General features: G+C 47.8%; 1 protein-coding gene across 1 annotated transcript in view; it reads left to right on the forward strand.

Annotated features, from left to right (window-relative positions):
* Positions 1 to 21,767, forward strand: part of JUP (junction plakoglobin) — a 200,946-nt gene that overhangs the window by 170,927 nt on the left and 8,252 nt on the right. Inside the window, exon 14 of the mRNA XM_069634507.1 lies at positions 19,025 to 19,171. Coding sequence (XP_069490608.1) covers positions 19,025 to 19,155 — 131 coding nt within the window. The 3' untranslated portion in view covers positions 19,156 to 19,171. The remainder of the gene's footprint in view (positions 1 to 19,024; positions 19,172 to 21,767) is intronic.

Raw genomic sequence — 21,767 nt, forward strand, 5'->3', positions numbered from 1 at the left:
TCAATGTATTATCATTTTTAATTCCTCCGTCAGGCCTGGGATTGAATAGTACTAATACTCTATTTCTGCCCAGAGTGATGCCCAGCTTGTCACTATAGACATCACTCTCTGGCACAAGGAAGGCCAAGTCAAACCTAACAAATTATGATCACTTAAGGTGGTTTTGTGAAGCATCAATGATTTTACTGATGTGATCATGTTTATTGAAGTACAGATGTAGCCAAGAATTTGACCACAAGCCTTCCTTTCCTTGTAATTTTTCAGAGGGTCTTCACTTTTTGGGATTGCCACATCTTAACCTGTGTTTAAAGACTGAATTGTTGCTCCTCTTGCAGCAATTATTTTCTGACTCAAATAGTCTTGGAGTGCCTGGCCTGGATCGCATGCTCTCTGGTGCACTTTTACTTTGGTACTTCCAGTCTCCCTTCTGCTCCTTTTTACAGCCTGAACAACTATCGGATTTAGGACTTTGAAGCTTCTCTTCTGAAGGACCCCCTGCAAGGATGAATATTTTATTTATTTTTATATTTGTAAAGCGCCTGGCAGCCCAGAGGCATTGCAGCGCTGTTTCAAGAATGTGACTTAGTTACATGGGTAGGTGGGTCTACATTGTTAGACAGTTGGAAGAGAAGGTGCTGTGAGCAGGTTCTTCCAGACCTTATGCCTACATCCCATCCCCTTTCCTTCATACTGTATGGGCATCCCTCGGTAGGGACGGGAGACGGAACCTTTTTCACCAGAATAAACCTTCACCTTTTTAAATTTAGAGGAGCACAGCCCTGGGAGCATGCACTCCCCTGATTCCACCCACCAGCACCACTCCCCAGTCCCCTTTTCTGCATCTAGGGGAATGTGCTGCTTTCACCAGCACGCCTGGGTTCAACGCGCTCTTCCCCGGATACTTTTTTCTGTCTTTGTCTTCTGTTTTTTTTGGTCTTAATCGGGTACTCTGGCACCATGCTTCTCTCCGGCGCATGTCGACGTTCAGCAGGTGTACAGCCTGCAAAGGCCTCTTCCCTACGTCCGACCCCCACGCTCTTTGCCCTGATCACTGCTGGGATGGTTGTACCGCACGTGACGTGCTTGACAATACGCTCTGAACAGGTTAGCTTGGTGGAGGGAGCTCTTCGAGAAGTCTCCTCCAGAGGACTTGAAGGACTTTGTCAGACACAAGTCAAGGCCCAAGGTAGGGCTACTTTTTTCCATCGCACCCTGCAAGAGCGACTCCTTCCCAAGGAAACGCCTGAGCAGGAGGAGCCAGTCAGGTTCTCACACAGGTACCAAGGCTACTTCAGCTCTTGGCCCCCAGGCTGAGGGGGGTGGAGGGGGGGGTCATTAGATTCTCCCGGGGACAGTGGTGAGGGACCGTAAGGTTCTTTTACCAGGTGTCCACCCGAGGGGCTACGTCCTAGTACCGGACAGATGTTTGAGGGGGCACCTGTATGCAGCACTACAAGCCGAGGGCAATGTGCCTACCAGGCCCCATCCTGAGGTGCAGGGTAGGTCTTGTGCTCCACCGCCAAGAGTCCTGGAGGCCAGGCCCAGCGAGGTAAGCACCACAACTTTGGCACGTGGCATGCAGCCTGACAAAATGGCCACCATGCCAGACAAGATGGCCACTCGTCCGATACAGCCCTCTGGTGTGGAGCAGGTGAGAGAACGGGTTTCAAGGTGGGACTGATCCAAGTACGTCATCTACAGCTTATCCATCAGCATCGCAGGGCAGATTTACCCCGCAACCAACAAGGCAGAGTACACACAGGCCCCAGCAGTCAATACCACCCCGTGAGGACAGGTTTTTTGAAAAGTCTCCTCAGATGGGGGTCCATCCTCTTGGATGTGATCAAGGACATGCTCCTGCCAGTCCCACTTCCGGTGCCTAGTCATTCCTTCCATGGCTCCAGCACTTCAGGCCCCCGTGCAGCCCCTGCTGCCCCACTGGGTCCTTAGATTCTGGCTTCCCTGCCTCCCAAAGTTCAGTTGGTTCCACACCAGCCTCTGGTTCCTACATTGCAGCCTTTGCCTGCACTCTTTCCTCCTGCACCAGACCAGCCGAACACCCTAGTGGACACAGAGGGGGAGGACTCTTGACACGCCATCCTCAGTCCAGGCCTTTCATGCTCTACACTCAGGTTTGGCCAAATACTTGGGACTTCCTCTCCCAAGGTCCAACAACCAGAGGCAGGGGTCCTGGCCGAGGTACTCGCTCTACGTCCCACAGCTAGAACAAGGATCCTGATGCAGAAGGACGTTGTCACCTTGGCCAAAAAGGGGTGGCTTAAACCCCAACCCCATTCGGCCCAGCTTGGAAATCGGCACCACAACACCAAGTTTAGGCAATTGGAGGGGATTCCCTGTTGGTACACCTTCATCTGCACTGTTGGGTCTAATCAAAGCCTCAGTCGTCCTCGGACACTTCATCTTTGCTTCTAGGCAGGAGGAGCAGATCTTGGAGGCTTATGAGACAGTTTATTCCAACGCCTCACTGAACCTTCGTCAATCCATCGCAGATGCCATGCTGGCAGCTGTTAATTAGAGACTTTGGCAGGAAATGGCTGACTTACTTCCAGTGCAGAGCCAGGCACGTTTGAAGGTGGGGCTGGCAGAAGCTAAAATGGTGGCTCAGGACATCATGGAGTCCACTGTGGCGCACATTGACACCTCGGGCCATGACATCTGCATCGCCACAGACATGAGGACTGCCTGGCTATGGGCTACCAAGTTCAACCCTGATGTCCAGGAACACATACTACTTTCAGTCCCACCGCACCCTCTGAGGGAAAGAAGGCATGACCCACTCCTTCGGATCCACATGTCTCCAGTGAGGGGTGCAGCTTGCCCTTCAGGCACAGTCCTGGTACCAAAGGTTTGCGGCCCCCTGGATCCTATCCATAGTATCCACAGGTTACTGTCTACCAATTCCTCTCCGCCTTGGATTTGGACAACTCTGTTGGCGGAAATTCACTCGTCGAGATCCAGGCAGTGGAAGAAGTTCCAGCTTCCCAGAGAGGCTTGGGCTTCTACTCCAGGATTTTCGCCATACAAAAGAACCAGGCTGGCCCGAGAGTTGTGTTGGACCTTGCCACCCTAAACCTCTTAAAATTCACGATGGATACTCCAGCGCTGATCGTGTGAGACTCTGCAGGGAAGACTGGATGTGCTCCCTGGATCTGAAGGACGCATATTTACATGTCCCAATTTGGCAGCCTCATCGGACCTTTCCATAGTTCAGGATCATAAGCTTCCACTTACAATACAAGGTTCTACCGTTGGGCCTCAACTCAGCCCCCAGGGTCTTTACCAGACTTATGAATGCAATGGCAGCCCTTCTCAGGGAACAAGGTCACCATGTCTACACCTTCCTGAACGACTGGCACGTCGGGGCTGAGATCCCCAGAGGTGGTTCTCCACACCTCCTCCCTTATGAACACACTCCACAAACTGATTTCCATCAATCTCAAGTCTCAGCTGCAGCCTGCGCAGAGCCTGACTTTTCTGGGGACATAAGCTCAGAGTTCCCCTCTGAGGACCAAATCACAGCCATCAAGAGGTCCACAGCTCCTTTTCTCTGCAAGGTGGTGACCTCAGCCTGCTGGTACCAGCATCTATTGGGTATCATGGCAGCTTTCCTACTGGCAGTACCTCACGCAAGGCTTAAGATGAGATTGCAGCTGCGCTTTGCAGCCTCATGGAATCAGGAGCAGGTCTCTCAAGCGGAGCTCATCAGCGTTCCTCCTTTTCTCCACCATGACCTTGTCTGATGGTCCACGGACTGCAACCTGCGGACAGGCAGGCCCTTCCCGCAAGAAGCACTGAAAGTCCCCATCACCAACGATTTCCTCCCTGGAAGGATTGGGCGCTATGATGGACAACCACAGCGTCCATGGAGTCTGGCCTTTGTGCTGCTTATCTGGGGCACGCTGATACTCATTCAAACGGGTAATTCCACCAGTATGTACTACATCAACAAGTGGGGTGGCACCAGGTGCCCCCCTCTATGCAGCCTAGCGGTCAGCATGTGGGAGTGGGCCCTGGAGAACAATATCTACTTCAGTGCAATCAACCTCCTGGGGGAGTCCAACCTGGAGGCGGACAGGTTCAGTAGACTGGGTGGATGATTACGAATGGCAATTGAACAATCGGGTCCTGTTGGTATCTTCAGCAGATGAGATGGGGTGGAGGAGGGGGTGGAGGGGGAGAGGTACGGGGCATCCTCAAGTGGATCTTTTTACCTGGTACAACAAGTGTCCTCAGTTCACGTCTTGGCAGGGCCCTGGCTCCAGTGTAAGAGCATGACGGCATATGCATTTCCTACCACTCCCCTGGTTCACAAGGTGATGAGCAAGATAAGAGAATCATATCGGAGTCACCTCAACATTATTCTGATAGCTCTGTGGTGGCCGGCGAGACCATGGTTCTCGGAGCTGCTCAGCCTCTCGGACAAGCCTCCCATTCACCTGCCTTTGGGCCCAGCTCACCTATTGCAGCAAGGGGGCAGGGTCATCCATCCCGCCTGCAGAATTTAGCCCTTACAGCATGGTTTCTGAGAAGGCCGCACTAAAGCATCTAGGGCTGTTGCAAGGTAGGAGCCAGTACAAAAGCAAATGGACTAGGTTTTGCCACTGGGCAGAATTAAGGAGATTGACCTGATTACTTGCAGGCTGGAAAATGTGCTATCCTCCTCTGCGCACTCTGGAGTGCAAATGGACACATGCTGTACCTATCTGGCAGCCATAGGAGCCTACCAGAACTCGGAGGAGGAAGTTTTCTCTTCCTCCAACCTGGTGGTTAAGCGACATCTGGTGCGCCACACCAGGTTTTACCCGCCTATCAAGAAGCCACACCCGGTGTGGGACCTCCGTAGTGTTGGGCGCCCTAGTGCACAAACCTTACAAAATAATGGTGTCCATGGTATCAGGCTGGTCACCATTAAAACGGCTCTCTTGGTGGGTCTTGCATCCGCATGTAGAGTAAGAGGTGTCAGAACCGTACACTATTCAGAGAAGGTGGTCCTGAGACCGCATCCCGCATTCTTAGCTAAAGTGGTCTCTTTCCACCTAAATGAGGAGATGGTGTTACCTACTTTCTTTGCGGATCCTATGGACGATGCTGAAAGGGTCTTGCACTGGATGTCAGGCGTGCTCTGGAATTCTCTGGGCAGGACCAAGAGCTTCTGTAAGTCAGATGCTCTTTGTTGCCTTGAAAGGGGGGTGTGGGGCGCGTCAAGGCCGGGGTTATCGGGCTTCTCCAGCATTGGATCTTTCATGGATTCACATGCTGTGAATATTTCCCCGTCAGTCTGGGAAACCTTGGTAACTTTAACTTGGCATTTTCCTATGGAAAACTTTGCCACTTTAGTGTCCAATCCAAGTCCTTTTTGGATGCTTTAGGTCCCACCAACAGGACGCATGGTATAAATAGCCCGCCCCTGCGGCTTCCCTTCAGATTTCAACCATCTCCAAACTGTTGGGATCAGCTTGTGTTTCTTCGTGTTTTTGCACGTGCATTTTGTTTGGTCTAGATGTCGTCTGTAGCCCAGAAGTCTTTTTCGGCTGTGTGCTACCTGCAGCATGAAGGGGATGGTCGTATGGAGTGTGGTTACTGTCTTTACCCTCATCACTCGGAAGATATCTGTGAGATGTCGGGTGTTTTCGCAGAAGACCTTGAAGGACCGTAATCGACGGCTCATATGCTGGCTTAATGAGGGCATGTACCTGGCTTCTGAGTTGGGTTTGGCCTGGGGGAGCCAGTCTTTCGGAAGGGCGGAGAAGTCTGCCGAGCTGGGTCGGCAGAACCTCCTGCTAAGAAGCATCAGGCCGCAGAGCCTGCGTCGGTGGTGGGGAGTGGCAGCAAGTCTTCGCTCCATCAGTGGAAGGGGGCGAGTGGCTCTTCGTTGTCCAAGCATGGTCGGCCGGACAAGTTCAAGGGGTCTGGCAGTAGGCCCGAGAAGTCTAGTGTCGGATGAAAGACCTGGCGAAGACGAGGGAGTCTTCGAAGCACTCGTCATCCAGGCACCATCACGTCTTCGTCCAGCCGGGAGTCTTCGATGCATTGTTCCGGTTCTTCCAAGAAATCCAGGTCTCCAGTAAAATTGAGCCCAGGGGACGTGGTTCCGACGACAAGCTTGTCGATGGTGGTTCCGTCATCGACTGTAGTGCTGCAGTCTATGGTCCCGTCGTCTACGGTGGTGTCATCGGTGCCATCCATGACTTTGACGGATAGTGGTTCGCTGCTGTCGTCCGATGGAATCGGAAGGGTTGTTGACGACTGGTGGGGTATGGTAGTCTGCCGCTTTTGAGTCAGTCCTTCCTCAGAACATTTTACAGCAAGATCCTGCTAAGTTTTCTGTTGCTTCGGGAATGGAGGAGGAACAGGAGCCAGTGTTTGACCCGTCGGCCTTTGGTCTGCAGAGTGTGAGGCCTTCGATGTCAAGTGGGGTAGGAGCTGGGCCGCCCCTTTATCCGTTAGTTAACATGTTGCTGAAAGTAATGTCTATGCTTATCTTTGTTGGGACAACTAGATGCGAGGTTGCCTCAGAGTCAGCCGGTGGTTGAGTTGCCTGGTGAGGTGCCTAGGAAGACTCCTCTGGCATGGGTGACCTTGCCGTTGCTGGTGGGGGTTGGGTCAGCCATGGTCTCATCCTGAAGAAGACGAGCTACCTGATTCGGACCCTGAGTGTTCCGCGGGACACCCTGTCTACTGTGGTGTCCTTGAGGGATGATGCATGGGACACAGACGTCGAGGTGGAGTAGCCCCATAGTCCGGCTCAGCCATCGCCTCCAGATGATATTGGGACGTTTCACGCCACAATGTGGAAAGTATGTCTGGAGTTTGGGCTGGCGCCTGAAGAGGAATACGGGCAAGCAGAGGAAGGCGGTTTTATCGGTGCCAATACATTTGTGGAGTGCAGTTTTCAGAGATGGCTGTGAAAGGTCACCTTGAAAAGAATTTCAAGGCTCTGGAGTCTACCCCTAGATGCCTGGTGTCGCAGCCCAAGTCAGTGGTGTCGGCGGCTGCCAGCCGTAAGGCCAGGAGCCAACATAAATGTGACTCCTCCGGACAGTGAGGCCGGGAAGCGGGACACTTTTGGTAAAAAGTTTGTAACGGTAGGGGCTACAACTGAAGGCTGCAAATTCCTTGGCAATTATGGCCAGATATGATTGTGAAATGTGGTATCGGCTGGACCCGATTCTGCCGGAGCAACACCAAAAGGAAGCAATGCTGTTCAAGAGGGGGAGGAAACCTCCAACCACAGCATCAATATTGCTGTGGACCTGGCGGAGTCTGGTTTTAAGGTATGCAGTAATAAAATCGCAGCAAAAATGCAGTGGTTTGACCCGGTAAACGTGTACCCGATTACTCCTTAAGTGGAGTGGGGGTGTCCCCACTCACCTTTAATGGTATAATTGGTCTGGGTTTTTGGGGGTGTCCCCACATCCTTTACATGGATTGCGGCGGCAAAACCAACCTTTTTGCCGCCATAACACATGAACCAGTTTTAAACAGATTAATAATGGAGTAGTGCTCCGACAGCAGGCATGGTTGAAGTGCTTGGACTTTCGCCCAGAGGTCCAATAAAGTAATTGACATGCCCTGTGAAGGCAAACACTTTTTTTCGTTTGAAAAAAATATTTGAGGCCCTGAAAGGGATGAAAGCGGATACAGAAACCGCTAAATCCTTGGGTTCCTTACAAAGTGGTCGCTCTTTTCGCTCCTTTCGAGCTTTCTGTGGAGCCTCGGGAATGCCCAGTTTGCTTCCTCCAGAGACCAGGGGGTACGGGCGCTACAGCTACTCTTCTCAAGGGTATCCGCATTCTGTCCAGTCGGTGCAGAAGGGCCGGGACTTCCAAGCTAAAGAAGGGTTCGCAGTCCACAGCGTCAAAGGGGCAACAAACTAAAACTCAAAAATGACTGCCATATGGACAATCTGCTGGAGGGCAGGGTCGCCATACATGTCTACGATTGTCGAATAACATTGGTGCTCGACACAGTGCCTCTTGGCCACTCGGAGTTCTGGCCAGTGCATGTGATGCAGCTGCATCTTCCAATCCTGTGGCACGAGGTGGTTCTCATGCTACAAAAAGGGGCGATGGAACCAGTTACGATTGCGAACGGGGGCCAAGTGGTTTACTCCTGGTACTTCGTTGTGAAATAGCCGAACAGCAAGTGGAGGCCTATTCTAGATCTTCAGGCATTGAACAGGAGTCTGCAATGCCTGAGGTTCAGGATGCTCACCCTACAAGATGTCATCCGTTCGGTGCAACTGGGCGAGTTCCTGGCATCGTTGCATCTGCAGGATGCCTATTTTCACATCCCTATGATCGGAAGCACCACAAGTTCCTGTGTTTTGTGGTTGGAGAGGTACTGTATCAGTTTCAGTGTCCTCCTGTTTGGCCTGAAGTCGTCCCCCAGGACGTTCACAAAGTCTCTGGCCCTGGTGGCAGCCTTCCTCCGAAGGGAGAGGTCGTCATGTGTACCACTACCTGGACGATTGGTTGGTGAAGGGTTTGTCGTGGGAAAGGACACGAGTCTCATGGAAACCATGCAGCTTTTGCAATGGCTGGGATTCGCCATCAACTTCGACAAATCCTATTTGACGGCATCAGAGTTGGTGTTTCTCGGGGCGCAGTTTCTTACCTGGAAAAATCTGGTGAAGCCTTTCAGCGAGCGTGTGGAAAAGTTGCGGGCCAAGGCAAGTGAGCGAAAAGGGGGTGCTCTGGTCTCGGTCCGTGGTTAAATGTTGCTGTTAGGGTCCATGGCATCATGTATCCCTCTTCCCAATTGCTGCCTGTTCATGAGGCCGGTGCAGGAGTACCTCACAGACCGATGGTCGCAAAGTCAGCGTTTGGTCGGACAAATTGGTGATTGACGAAGGCTTGGTGGAAGCCCTTCGCTGGTGGACATGCATGACCAATCTTATAAGGGGCATGCCCTTGCTGGAGCCGTAGTTCCAATCGTAGCAGACGCTTCCCAGGTAGGGTGGTTTGGGGGGGGTGGGTGGGGGAGGCACTCCTCCACCAGTCATAGGTGCAGGGCCTGTGGTCTCGGGTGGAGACTGTTGCATATCAATGTGCTCGAGTTGAGGGTGGTGCACTGGGCCCTGAATTAGTGTCTTCCGTGGATCAGTGTTAACTGACAATATCCACCGCAATGTTCTATTTAAGGAAATGGGTTGGTGGGGGGCACACATTCCAGAGAGGCGCAGGACGTTTGATATTGGTGTCAAGGGATCGGCATTGTCACTTTCCATCTGCTTGGGGTTCTGAATGGTCAAGCGGACATGCTCAGCAGGGATGCCAGTCAGCTGCACGAGTAGAGGCTGAAGGAGCAGCAGGTGACTAGAATCTTCCGCTGATGGGGGGGGGGGGGGGGGGGGAATCCTCCATATGATTTGTTTGCTACAAGGGTAAACGGGCAGTGTCTGGCATTTGCCAGCAGAAGGAAGTCATTAGGGGATGTTTTTGTTCTCGTGGACGGGCCTCTTCGCGATGAGGCCCCATTTCCCCCCCCCCCATTCCCGATTAGGGAGTACTGTTGCCAGGTGATTCTGGTGGCCCTGTTCTGGCCCAGGCAGACATGGTTTTCAGATCTCCTGCATCTGGTGGTGGAAGAGCAATTCGGTTGGGAGTGGATACGGATCGCCTGTCTCAGGACGACGGCAGTGTGGCGCATCACGATACGGCGTCTCAGCCTGCCGACGGGGCTCCTGACCACTCCGGTCATCTAGGAATATCCAGGGAGTGTCTGCGGATCTTGGAGGCAGCGAGAAGTATTCCACAAATGTCTCGTATGGTCATAAATGGCTGAGATTCTGTGAATGCTTGAAGGGTAATCCTGAGGTTGAGCCTTCGGACGTTTCCCCGGCTCAGGTTTTCCCATACTTGTTAAACCTGGTGGGGATGGGGCACCTGGCATTGTCATCCATTAAGGTGCATTTGGCAGCGATTTCTAGGTTCATGAGAAAGCGCCATGCTGCTCCTGTTTAGTGGTGGCTTGGTGAAAAAGGGGTGGTTTTGGACATTTCCGCTGGTGAAGAAGTTTGCACCGCTGTTCAGCCTTAATGTGGTACTTTGGCTTTGATGAAACCTCCTTTTGAACCCGTGTCGACGGCACCCTTGAAGTTCCTCTCCTGGAAGGTGGCTTTTCTAGTGGCAATTATCTAGGCCATGTGGGTGTCGGCACTGGTCGTTGACCCGCATTACCTAAAGTTTATGAAGGACCAGGTTCTCCTGGCCACGAACTCGCAATTTATCACGAAAGTGCCGTCGCCATTTCACAAACTTACCTCTATTGCTTTACCCTCGTTCTTTGCTAATGCATCCACACCAGCGGAAAGGGCCCTGCATTCTCTGGACGTTAAGAGGGCCCTAAAGTTTATCTGAATCGCACACGTGACTTCAGGAAGTCACGGCCGCTGTTTGTGGCGTATGGTGTCTTACAAGGGGCAGGCCATCCCCAAGCAAGGACTTTCCCCGCTGGGTTTCCTCTACAATTTCGTTTGTCACACGAGCTGGCAAGCCTTTGAGGGGTGCTCCAAAGGCTCATTCAATGCAGTCCACAGCATCGTAATCAGAGTTGTGGTCTGGGATACCACTGGTGGACATTTGCCAGGCAGCCTCCTGGGCGGTGCCACATACCTTCACCAGGCATTACTGTCTGGGGCAGCAACATTCATGTGCAAGATGTGCAGTCCTCCAACACCTGTTTCAATAAGGTAGGCCCTGCAGCTTAGGTTTTTTTTCTGTGCTATATCACTTGCTGGGTTTGTTGTCTCATGTATGTGATTGAAGTACTGTTTGTTGGTTTGCCTGCGACACACCACCACACTGGTTGTACTGCTATGTAATCTATTCACAGCATGTGAATCCATGAATGATCCAATGCTGGCGAAGGAAGTAGTTTCTTACCTGTAACTCCATTTCTCCAGCGTTTGTATCTTTCATGGATTCATATGCTCCTGCAGGCAAACCTGGGTTTGGGTTCCTTCTACTTTGGAGGTTAAAATCTGAAGGGAAGCCGCGGGGGCGGGGCTATTTATACCAGACATCCTATTGGTGGGGCCTAAAGCACCCAAAAAGGACGTTGATGGGACACGAAGTGTCAAGTTTTCCATAGGAAAACGCTAAGTTAAAATTACTGAGGTTCCCCAACCTGACGTGGGAAATGTTCACAGCATGTGAATCCATGAAAGATACCAACGCTGGAGAAATGGAGTTACAGGTAAGAAACTACTCTTCTACCCAGCAGTTCCCTGCAACCAAGGGACTCCACCCAAACAGCTATGATGTGTTGCATGTTTTGTGGAACACTACTGCCGGACCCAATCTAAATCCAGTCTCAATCATGTGGCCACCATTTCTTCCACTAGCTGATTGCTCAGCCTCACTCCCCTATACTGGCAACATGCCACTATGGGTAATATGCAAGTGCCTTTCCGTAATCTATGTATGAACCTAATGTCCTAATAAGGCATTAGCGGTTGGGCCCTCCTCCTTTGCTAGCTTATCAGGTTTCACTGGGTTATTACCCTTATTATTTTTCTGGCTGTGGTGTCACAAGTGGGAAACCAGTGACCTATCAGGCATGACTTTCCCCAATTTTCCAGAGTCTACCCTCCTCGCGCAGGACTAATTCTTCTGCCTTTTTACCATCATTGGCATCTTAATGCACAAAGGTTCTGTCACATTGGCACTTTGTGGGGTATATTTATAGGGCAATAATTAGGTTCCCTCCCAAAGTCCCACTCCTATATACCTGTTGGTATAATTCAATGTAGCTCTGTCTCTGAACCAGATCATACCATGTAGATGCCTCACCCATGTGCAATAGATCAGCCAGGAATTGGCTGGTGTGTGGAAAGATATATTAATAAATGGGAACATTTTCGCACAAGACGTGCCCCTCACTCCATGGTCCACATTGTTTTCTTTCCTAACAATTCACTTTACACACTAATTGAAAGCACCAGTAGGTTTAGGATAACACAGATCACACACTTTAGCCCCTCATCATGTACAGTTTGACTTCTTTGGTTATATCCACCCTGGTTACATAGAAACACAAGTCTATAATACTTCAGATACCTGGGTCACTTAGAAAATACAGAATTGTGGAGCACCCTGGACATGACGGAACAATTTAACTTCACAATATACTATGCCTGGGGTTTACTTTAGAACATGTAGCACCTTGAAACCTGCCGGATCATATGCTTGGCAATACATTTTACGTCAAGTTTAATTTAAATAACCTGCAACACTTTTCTATTACCAAAAGCTATTTCACACATGCGCACGCTTTATTTTAAATGTCTCTGCACAGTTGACAATGCTAGCAGTGTTGGAGCACAACAGACTTTTAAAAACAAAACGATATACCTAGCTTTCCTCCACCACTATGCAATGAAGAATCCCTTCTATCGTAGGGTCCCTTTCTCACCCTCTGTAGAGGGCATGCCTTGAAATCGGGGACTTCATGCCATTTAAGTGAGCAATACTCTTTTTCTGCCCCTGCACAAACCTAGATATTAGGTTTACTATGGAAACCCCTCTGCTTTAAGGCAGCGTCTGGGGAATAGAGCAGCTGCAAATTTATTTTTTATGCACCCCTCCCTTAAGGGAATTCTGGGGTTTGCAAAAAGCAATAGGAGTACCCAATAACTTTAACAGACTATTTGTATCCACACTAGAAGCAATGTTTTCAAAATTCAACAATTCCCCACCCGTGTTAGTTGGCTATAGGGGAATTTAATTTTTACTTGGTAAAGATACTAAGGATTTACTTGGCCTGCCCACCCAATCAATAGGGCCAATATTACATCAAACAGATCCCCACAATACTTGGTTTGGTTGGACAGGTTACTTACATAGTATAGCTCTGGGTTTTGGGCTCCGGAAAACTCATCCGGGCTCCTTAATAATTTCATGGGTCGTATACGGACTTGGTTAGTTGGCCTCTCCAGATTCAGTCATGGATACATCCCAAATCATCTTTTTGCCACTAAGGCCCCTCATATGTTAGTCTTCCTCCTGGTCTAATCCACCCCCAGGCAATATTGGTTCTCCAATTCTTTTCAGCAGTTCTACTTTGACAGACGGCTTTCTCATTGTGCTTCTTGTTACACATCTTTAACCACTCCCCAAATGATCTAAATTGGGAGGTGCCAGCTGATTTGCAAACTGGTTGGACATCTATTTTCAACACTCATTGCAATCATTGGTTCCTTTTAGTTACTAGGCATCATCCCTGTGGTCTAGAACTCTACCTTTTGAAATTGCATTTTTGACCACTTCAGTTATGACCTTCTAAAAATGGCAATGTTCACTTTACAATGAAGTCACTAAACTATTTTTCTGGAATGTTCTAATCACTCCAGACTTAATTGTGGCACAATGTTGCAGCTTCAAAAGACATTTTCGTGATTTATTCCAACTGGGGGAAAAGTCATTTCACAAGATATAATTCAACAAGCTACCTTTTTCCCAGACAATGTCATGAAGCAATCATCCCATTTCAGCTTAACTTTAGTTCCCAATGTCGAATTTCTATCAGTTGTCTCAACAGATGGGTCTTCTCATACATGTTTATCTGAACCATTGTGTAAATTATGGTTCCCTGGCATGCATATTTTTTTTCACTAACTGTTTTGTTATCAAGATCTGTATGTAGCCGTAGCCCTGGCCTCTGGCCTTCATTGACCCAAGCCTGCCATAAAAGCACTTATTTCTTCCCCCCTAGGGCTAATGCCCACCTGTCCTTATATTCCTTGAGCAGAGGATATAACTCGACCCCCACTCCTCCCCCAAACACTCTTGTTGCAGTCTCCTAAAACTTGTCACTTGTCATTAGCTCATGGATGGAGACCACAAATTGAGTTCAATTCCAAATATTTTCAGTTCAACCCATTAAGAGTCTCCTCTTTCACCTCAGTCCAAACATTTCCTTCGCAGGCACTGCTGCAGCTTCCTTTCGAGATAATGGGGGGCGGGGGGGAATGGGTCACAATGCTCTGGGGAGACCCCGGCCAGCCCATAGAGTTGTGGTTTGCTGCGTACTTTAAGACTAGATAGCTGCACCTTCGAGATGGATGGGGGCGCAGATTTATTACTCCAACACCAATCAATAAGGACAACTCAATGGTTTGGCAGAGGGAGTCCGTTTAATGACCAGTACAAAAAACGGTGTCATAGAATTCAGCAGTGATGCGATCGTCCGTCTCACTTCATACAAAACAAAACTTTTATATTCACAATCTGACGTGTAACACTCCAAAGTTAACATGCAATTCTATTGGTTAGGAAAAGGTAACTTTAATATAGGTGCTATATCTGTATATGGTAACGGAGTGAGGGGGGTGGGTAACTAAGAGCCAATGGGACGTCGTACTTTTAGTGACGTCTACAGTAGTCCTTTTTGAAGGAAGGGCTGTCATGGTGCATCTTGGCCGTTGATCTGCGGAAGCTGCTGGCCCCACCAGACCCTCAAAGGTGTGAAACACTCAACTAAGTTATCTACAGCTAAGTATTCCTCACCCCCGGGGGAAAAGGGGAAATGGAGAAAATAAAGACTCCTTCCGGACCGCCTGAAGCTCAGGAAGATCTGCATTGAAGGAGGGAAGCATAGGTTAAACATGCAATTACAATCTCTTTAAATACATTTTCAGGAATTACTTTATATGGGAACTATTGTGTACCTGTGTATCCTTTGCTCACATCCCAGATGATGAAAAAGGCCTTGAGTTTAAAATGGTAATTTGTCTCACTTAATAGTTGTTTTCATTGCAAGGGTTAAGAAAAACTGGTGTAGCCCAAAACGGCAACTTAACTCCAAAATGGAATTTCAGAAGTCTCTCTTTTTCTTGAATTAAGAAACTGTGGCTAAACCATTAAAACATTCTGTTCCTTAGTGTCACATAGTCTTACCCCCATTTGATTAGCGATTCCTGAATCACTAATCAACCGGTTGGGCATTAGTCACCGTGCTATAGTTGTCATGAGCTTTTCGAAAAACAGAACACTTTTAAAATCTACCCTAACGGCTTGCTTAACTTAAAGCAAAACTGCCCACAACCGCAAAAGCAATATGAATATATATGGTTTGTGCCTACTTCCCCACTGGGTTAGCTTTACTGGGGAAGACGGCTGCTTACAGTAAAAAAAACAAACTTTTGAGGCATAAAGGATCTTCAGTTCCTTGGAACTGCGTCAGTTCCGTTAAAAAAAAAAAACTACAGCAATTGATTCCTTCCTTTAACACTCAGTGGAAGGGAAACGGAAATAAACGCCATGACAACCTAATAAATAAAATGTGCGCGGTTTCGTTAAACAGCTACTTTCACTGAATAACAGCTGATCACTATACATTGCGAGGCTTCAAACAACGTTTGAGCTAAAATGAAATAACGTTGGCTTTCCCTGAATCGATAGTCTAAACAAGAAAGCATAACGTGTTAACTACATAACTATAAACAGTTTAAATAACCTGCACAATAAACTACTCACAGCATTCGAGCGTGTGCATGTTCCCAACAACGCTGTAAAAGTGAAGATATTTACTGTTACTGCCCATCAGTTCTTCCACAAAAAATCGAATGATGAAAGGAAGAATTCAATGTCACTGAACTGAGCTGAATGGTTAAAACATCAATCTTTTTCTTGACTTCTCACATCAATAGATGAAAAGGACGAAACAAATGAAGCACTCATCTTATGAATTAGCTCAATAACTAACTGCTCGCTGTCCTTCCAGCCCCACAGTATCTTTAGTTCTCTCTCCTGACACTCATTAATAAGGTTTAGACAGAGGAAAGGCCCAAATACTGGATTACACCAGTCCTGCTCAGCAGATGACAAACAATGAAAGGCAGTTGAGAATGCTTCTCTCGGGGCAAAATAAATCCTCAACCAATCAGATATCTAAGCAGACCCACCATCTTGGCTTGGGCACTTTTCTATGCTCTAGAAGCGAAGTTAAGGCGTAACTCTCAAAACACAATGAAATTCCCAGAAAGATTAACAAAACCCCAACCTCCATAATAAACATTCCTAAGCCATAGCAACCCTGACACTCTAACTATAGGACCCTAGATTATTCGGTCCATTGTGATTGGCATCCACCCATGCATAAATTTCCACTTTGCTTAGCAGCATGCAGAACGGTCAGCCAGGTGCAGGGTGTCCCCAATTAACCCTGCCTTCCATCAGTCATCACTTTATGGGCTATGTGTCAATTAGTTCACTATGGCTGGCCTCGATGCATCTTCTTGTCTCAAAGTTCTGATATCTGTCTGGGCGGATGCCAAGCGTAAGTGTGAACCAGTGCTCCTTCTCGCTCGGGTGGTCACGTGCTACCACACCATGAATTTGCCTTGTTGCTATCAATTTGTATATTTGATTTTCGTTTCACCCGCCACCTGCCTTCGTCTTATCTCTGCGTTCAGAGGCAGGATATTCTGTTTTTCATTTTAATTAAAAGTAGCTACTGTTCATAGCTTCTATTAGTATGACCTTGGCTTCCCTGGCACAAGCTGCCTGTCGAGTTTCGATTCAGCCTTCTTTCTTCGTGTTGCTAGAATATGAATCTTGCGTTTGGCCTATAGTAACCTGGGTTGGTTCTGCTTTTAGCGCAAAGTGGACTTGTACTTATAATACTGTGCTTCGTGTTGGGTAGATTATGTATATGGCGCTTGCTGCTCTATTCTTAGCATAGCAAGCCGCACTGTTTTCTTAGCTTTCTTGCGGTTCCAAGCATATGTACAGGCGTTAGCTGGTTGAATATCTTCATCCTGCTTACACTTACGCTTAAGCTTGTATTTCAACATCAATTTCTTCTAGTTTCACGATATCCCTATTCATGGCGTTTCATCCCCTTGTGTCCTCCTTGGGTCATCTCTTCTAGCTGCGAGTCAGTCTGGGCTCTTGTGATGTCACCATTCGTCTTCCATTAAGGCCTTTTTAGTTTCTTCCAGGACAGTACTTGGGCAATCTTCATTTCGTCTCATTTGCTGGTAGGGTTTTCTCAATGGATACCTTGCTGTCCATGGTTGTCTGGTTATTGGTACTTCAATAGGTATCGTTCTTCTGATAGGCACTGGGCAGAGCCCTACTGCGGCTCTCTGCTGGTTTATTTGCTCACCATACGTCGCTTATCTCGATGTGAACGTTCCTGGTAATTTAAAATGGGCGACTTGAGTGCAGGCTTTATTTGGGACCTCTACAACGGTGTGGGTGTTCAGGCCATGCTGAAGCCAGTTCTTAAGAACTAGTGATTTTAAAATGCATATTTATTTCCATTACATGGTGTCTGCTTCCATGTCTTGCATCACATCCAATAAATGTTTGCTTCCATCTTCTTTCTCGAAGTTTATTTACAAATAGTTTTACTAGATCCACTAGTTTCCTTACTGTGTGCCCTTAAATAACCTTCTGCAGTGTAGATTTGTATTGAAATGTTCCTTGTTCCAAAGTGCAGAATGCACATATTTCCGTGCCTGTTTCTCTGCCAGACCACAATGTACTTTGCAATTACAAGAAACTATTTATGCACTTTTAGGCCCAACATGGCAATTGGTCTTGGGGCTATATTTGCCCTTCAACTTCCTGCTGTGGCCAGTAAGATGCTGGTGCTCCATTTCCTGTAGCTGCCGGATGCCTTTCCCAAAGATCTCAATCTCCTATCCTCCTGATCCAGGAGGGGCTGGTATTTCACCCCCTCTAACACCCTTAAATCAGTGATTTGGCCCGTGAGGGTTTACTTTTCCACTAATTTGGCGTTTCTGCCAACCATCTGAGTATCCCGAGCGTCGTTTGAACTTTCCACTATCTGTGCAGCAAGTGGCTTTTTTTTTCCCCCCCATCTACTAATCTTTGGGCAGAAGAACCAGTATTTTGCATGCTTTGATGGCCGCCTAATGCCTTGACCGCATTGGGATCTAAACTCTTCTCATTGCACTGAGTGAACCATTCATGCCTGTGGCTTTGGCAGATAGGTTTTTGCTTTTTGTTGACACTCGGAGCTGCTTGAAAGATCAGTGGCCTTCAAGCCTTAGGTTTAAATGAACTATGCCTTTTAATTACATTGACATGTTTGCTTTTACACATTCATACATTCTTCCAATGTTGCCCGCTGAATTCCATTTGATCAATCTTTTGCCGACCCCAAAAGGGTTCTGTGTAATCTGGATGGTGGAAAAGTGCTGAAATTCTAGCTTGATTTTTTTTTTATTCCTCCTGCTAATCTCCCCAAGGAAACCTCTGCGACTCCACCATCGCCCTGCAAAGGAAATGCATACTCCCCTTGCCATAGCAAAGACCACTCATGCACACTTTCAAGTAGCAAGATATGCTGGTGAAGATCTGCAAGGCACCTTTCTGGTTCACACCTGACACTCGCTGTCCATACTCTAGACATTCGCTCTAGAGAAGGGACGGAGATCTGTTCCGTGGAACATTTTGAGCTGACTGGCTGCCATCCTACCACTTAAGAGATCATTGCTTGAGTCTCCTGCAAGTAAATAACGACTGTCGTGACTAATGGTCCCTTTCTTCTGTGCAGCCCTTCTACCTGGTTGGAATGTTCCTTTTGAAGGAGTTTTATGTTGACAGGGGAGTGGGCGGGGGGCTAGTTGGCAGCTGAGGCTTTACGTGGAAGCTGCTTGCTTGTAAGGTGGTTACTTTGATGCGTTACTTGCTGTTTGTGTGTAGGAGGAAGCAGGAGAGTAACACATGCACTGAAAATGAAACCCTTGCTTTTCAATGTTACGCTTAAAACCGACTACTGAAGATGCGAACAGTCACTACTTTTAACTGTTTCTGGCTCAAACTGCAAATAAAACTTTGTCCTCACCCCACCGTGTGAGAGTAATAACCTTGGTTTAGTGCCCTGTGAATTGTTAACACCAAGGGGAAATGGGCAGGTGTATAAAGCACCGACAGTTTTCCAGGTCTGGAAGTGAAAAAAGCGAACCACTTGTGTTGTATGTTAATTTTTTTTTTTAAACGAACCTCTGGTATACTTTCCTTTCTAGAAATAGAAAATTACCGCACAATGTACCAAGGAGATGGTCTAGACAACATTGATATTGGTGGAGATATGGAGATGGACTTCTTACCCGAGAACTACAGTGACCGTGGAATGCCTTACGACATGCGAGCGTAAATCAACCCTGCACAAGGTATGTGTGGGCGGCTTAGGCTGGATTGGCTAATTGTTTTATGGTGGTCCTCAAATGTTTATGCTGCGACAGATCTGCCAGATCGTCCTTTAATTTATCAATGTACCTACTGAGTCGTGTTTGAGGTAGGGAGAGCTAGGATGTACAGGGTATCTGAGAACAGGCCTATGGGTGCAGGGGAGAGCCCTACCTAGGCCACAGAAAGGTAAGACTTTCCTCTATTGCAATCAGGGCAACTTAAAGCAGATACTGGTCTGTGCTACATAAGGGCTTCTCTGGTGAGACCCCAGAGGGTTTTGACCAGGCAAATCATTTGGAGCCGATCGTGTTTGGGGCTTGCAGGGTGCAAACTTTATTTTTCTTCTTTAGTTTCTTTGGCAAGGTATTGGGGGCAGGTGATGATACAGGTATGTGGAAACAGTGGAATACTGTTTATCAGGAGCATTTGTGTACTATTTTGATGAATGGCTTTGCATACGTGGTCTTGGTTTTTCAGAGGTTACAGCCTTCAGTCCCAAAGGTGTAACAAAAATGGGCGCAAAAAGTCCAGCTGCTCTGCAAGGGGGGCAGATTGGGTGAAGTGATGACTGCTAAAGTACCAGCTTGAAGTTGGGTAGTCAGGAGTGAGATTGGGGGGGAGGAGGATACATAGCCACTCACCTGCTCATCCCATAACTAGGCAGTACCATGAGCTGACCATAAGTGCCGAGTCAATCCAGTGCTCGTAATAAACACGGAAAAGGATGTGGCAGGTGGAGGTGAGCAAGCCTTTATAATTTTCCTTCATGAGGATGTCGAGCTGCATAATGCTGCATGTTTGGGGTCTCTTTACCATTTGTTTTTCCATCCCGGTTTGCCTTTTGCAAATAGTACTTAATGGTTAAGTCCAGCATTAGTAAACGGTGAGTTAACCTGTGTTGCTTCACTCTGTCGAGGTTTTATTCCTACATTACCCGCCTTATTTTCCGCCACCCTGTGGAAGTCCAGTGCCACCTGCTTTTGTCCACCAGTTATTACTGCATTGTTGTAATCCCTATTATTGATCAGCCACACCACAATCTGATTTGTTACTTGCCTGACCTTAGGCTACGGGTTCTTTTGACCAGCACAGTTGGACCTTCTACAGTGTTGCATATTTCCACCCTGTGCAGATTTGGCTGTGGGTTCAGCTTTTTCTCTAATCACAGGAGGTGCTTAACCTTTAGACAACTTTTATATTTCGCTGGCAGCATACCGGCTACTTTCGATTTCCCAGACACACTGGAGCCATAAGGGATGTGTCGGTTACTAGTGGCTGTAATGACCTTCCCATTCTAGAAGGTGTGGGGAGAAGTCCTGTCCTCCAATAAAACCCACACAACTGGGTTGTCGGTAAATGCCACCCAAGCGTGATTTATTCTGTATGTATTTTTCTCCTGTGTCCATTTCTTGGAGGGTCTGTTTTCCCATACACCGAAGATGCTAAACCCCTTGGTTTGTAGACCATGACATTGGATTCCTGCATACTGACAGTGCCCTTCGTGGACACTTGTTCAGCTGGATCTTTTGGCGCTTTGTAGAATTGTGGAGTAAGAGTACAATCTTCAAGCAGAACTGATATTTGCGGCCAGACTCCCAACTTACTTGAGGGTCTTCCTTTTATTCTGAAGAGTCCATTTAGGTGGATACCAGTTTTGTGGCATTGCCAGACAGGTGAGCGTTCAGCATCTTTGGGTTTATTCACAGGACTGGAAGGAGCCTATGTAAGGACTGTCTCCTGGGGGTGGAGTACAAATCTGTTATTCTGCACTGTCCCAATTGTTTGTCACTTGGTTTGTTTCACACCTATGCAGCCTGACCATGTTGAAGAGTTGGCTAGATTAAAGGGTGGAGTGTGAAGGATCATCTTCTAAAGTGAGTTAGGGACTCCGTTTCTTGACTCCTCCACATGTGCAAACCACTAATGGGCACATTGGCTTCAGGTAAACTGCTTTTGACAACTGAGACCAACGGGTGCTCTCTGAATGCTTGTTTTAAGCCCTTGCACAACCCCCACAAGTTTGAATGCCATGCTCCAGTCTTGTGCTCTAGTCTTACCCTCTGTCCGACTTCATAACTTTAATTCAGACTGACCTTACCAATTGGTTACAATACAGAGCATGCTGTGAAGGGGAATGTGTAAATTGGAAATGGACCTAAAGAGGGGGAACATGAGAGGAGTCTAAAGGGCAAGGACTGTTAAGCTGGGTTGAAGGAAAAATTAAATGCCACTCCAGTTTAGCCAATGACATTTCAGACTCACTAGGATTTATCAAAAGAAGCACCCCTATGGTTAGCCAGTTTGAAATGTCCTCTTACTCGAGATCTGAGTTGGCATGGGAGTGAATGTTATAGAATTTGAGAATGTACTTTGGTATCGGATGCTCGGCTGGAGGAGGGGGGGTTAGGAGGGCACCTTGGCTTGTTCTGAGATCATCCTCCATCGGAACAAGAACACTGTCCACTAGAAACCAGCCTAATACACCAGTAAGTGTACTAGGTTTTGTAACTGGTGATTACCTGCCCCCTATGCGTTGTAATAATGGTTAGATGTGCAAATTCTCTTATAAACTGCTCA

The sequence above is a fragment of the Ambystoma mexicanum genome, chromosome 13 (genome assembly GCF_040938575.1).
Source record: "Ambystoma mexicanum isolate Mex_15411 chromosome 13, UKY_AmexF1_1, whole genome shotgun sequence".
NCBI classification, from domain to species: domain Eukaryota; kingdom Metazoa; phylum Chordata; class Amphibia; order Caudata; family Ambystomatidae; genus Ambystoma; species Ambystoma mexicanum.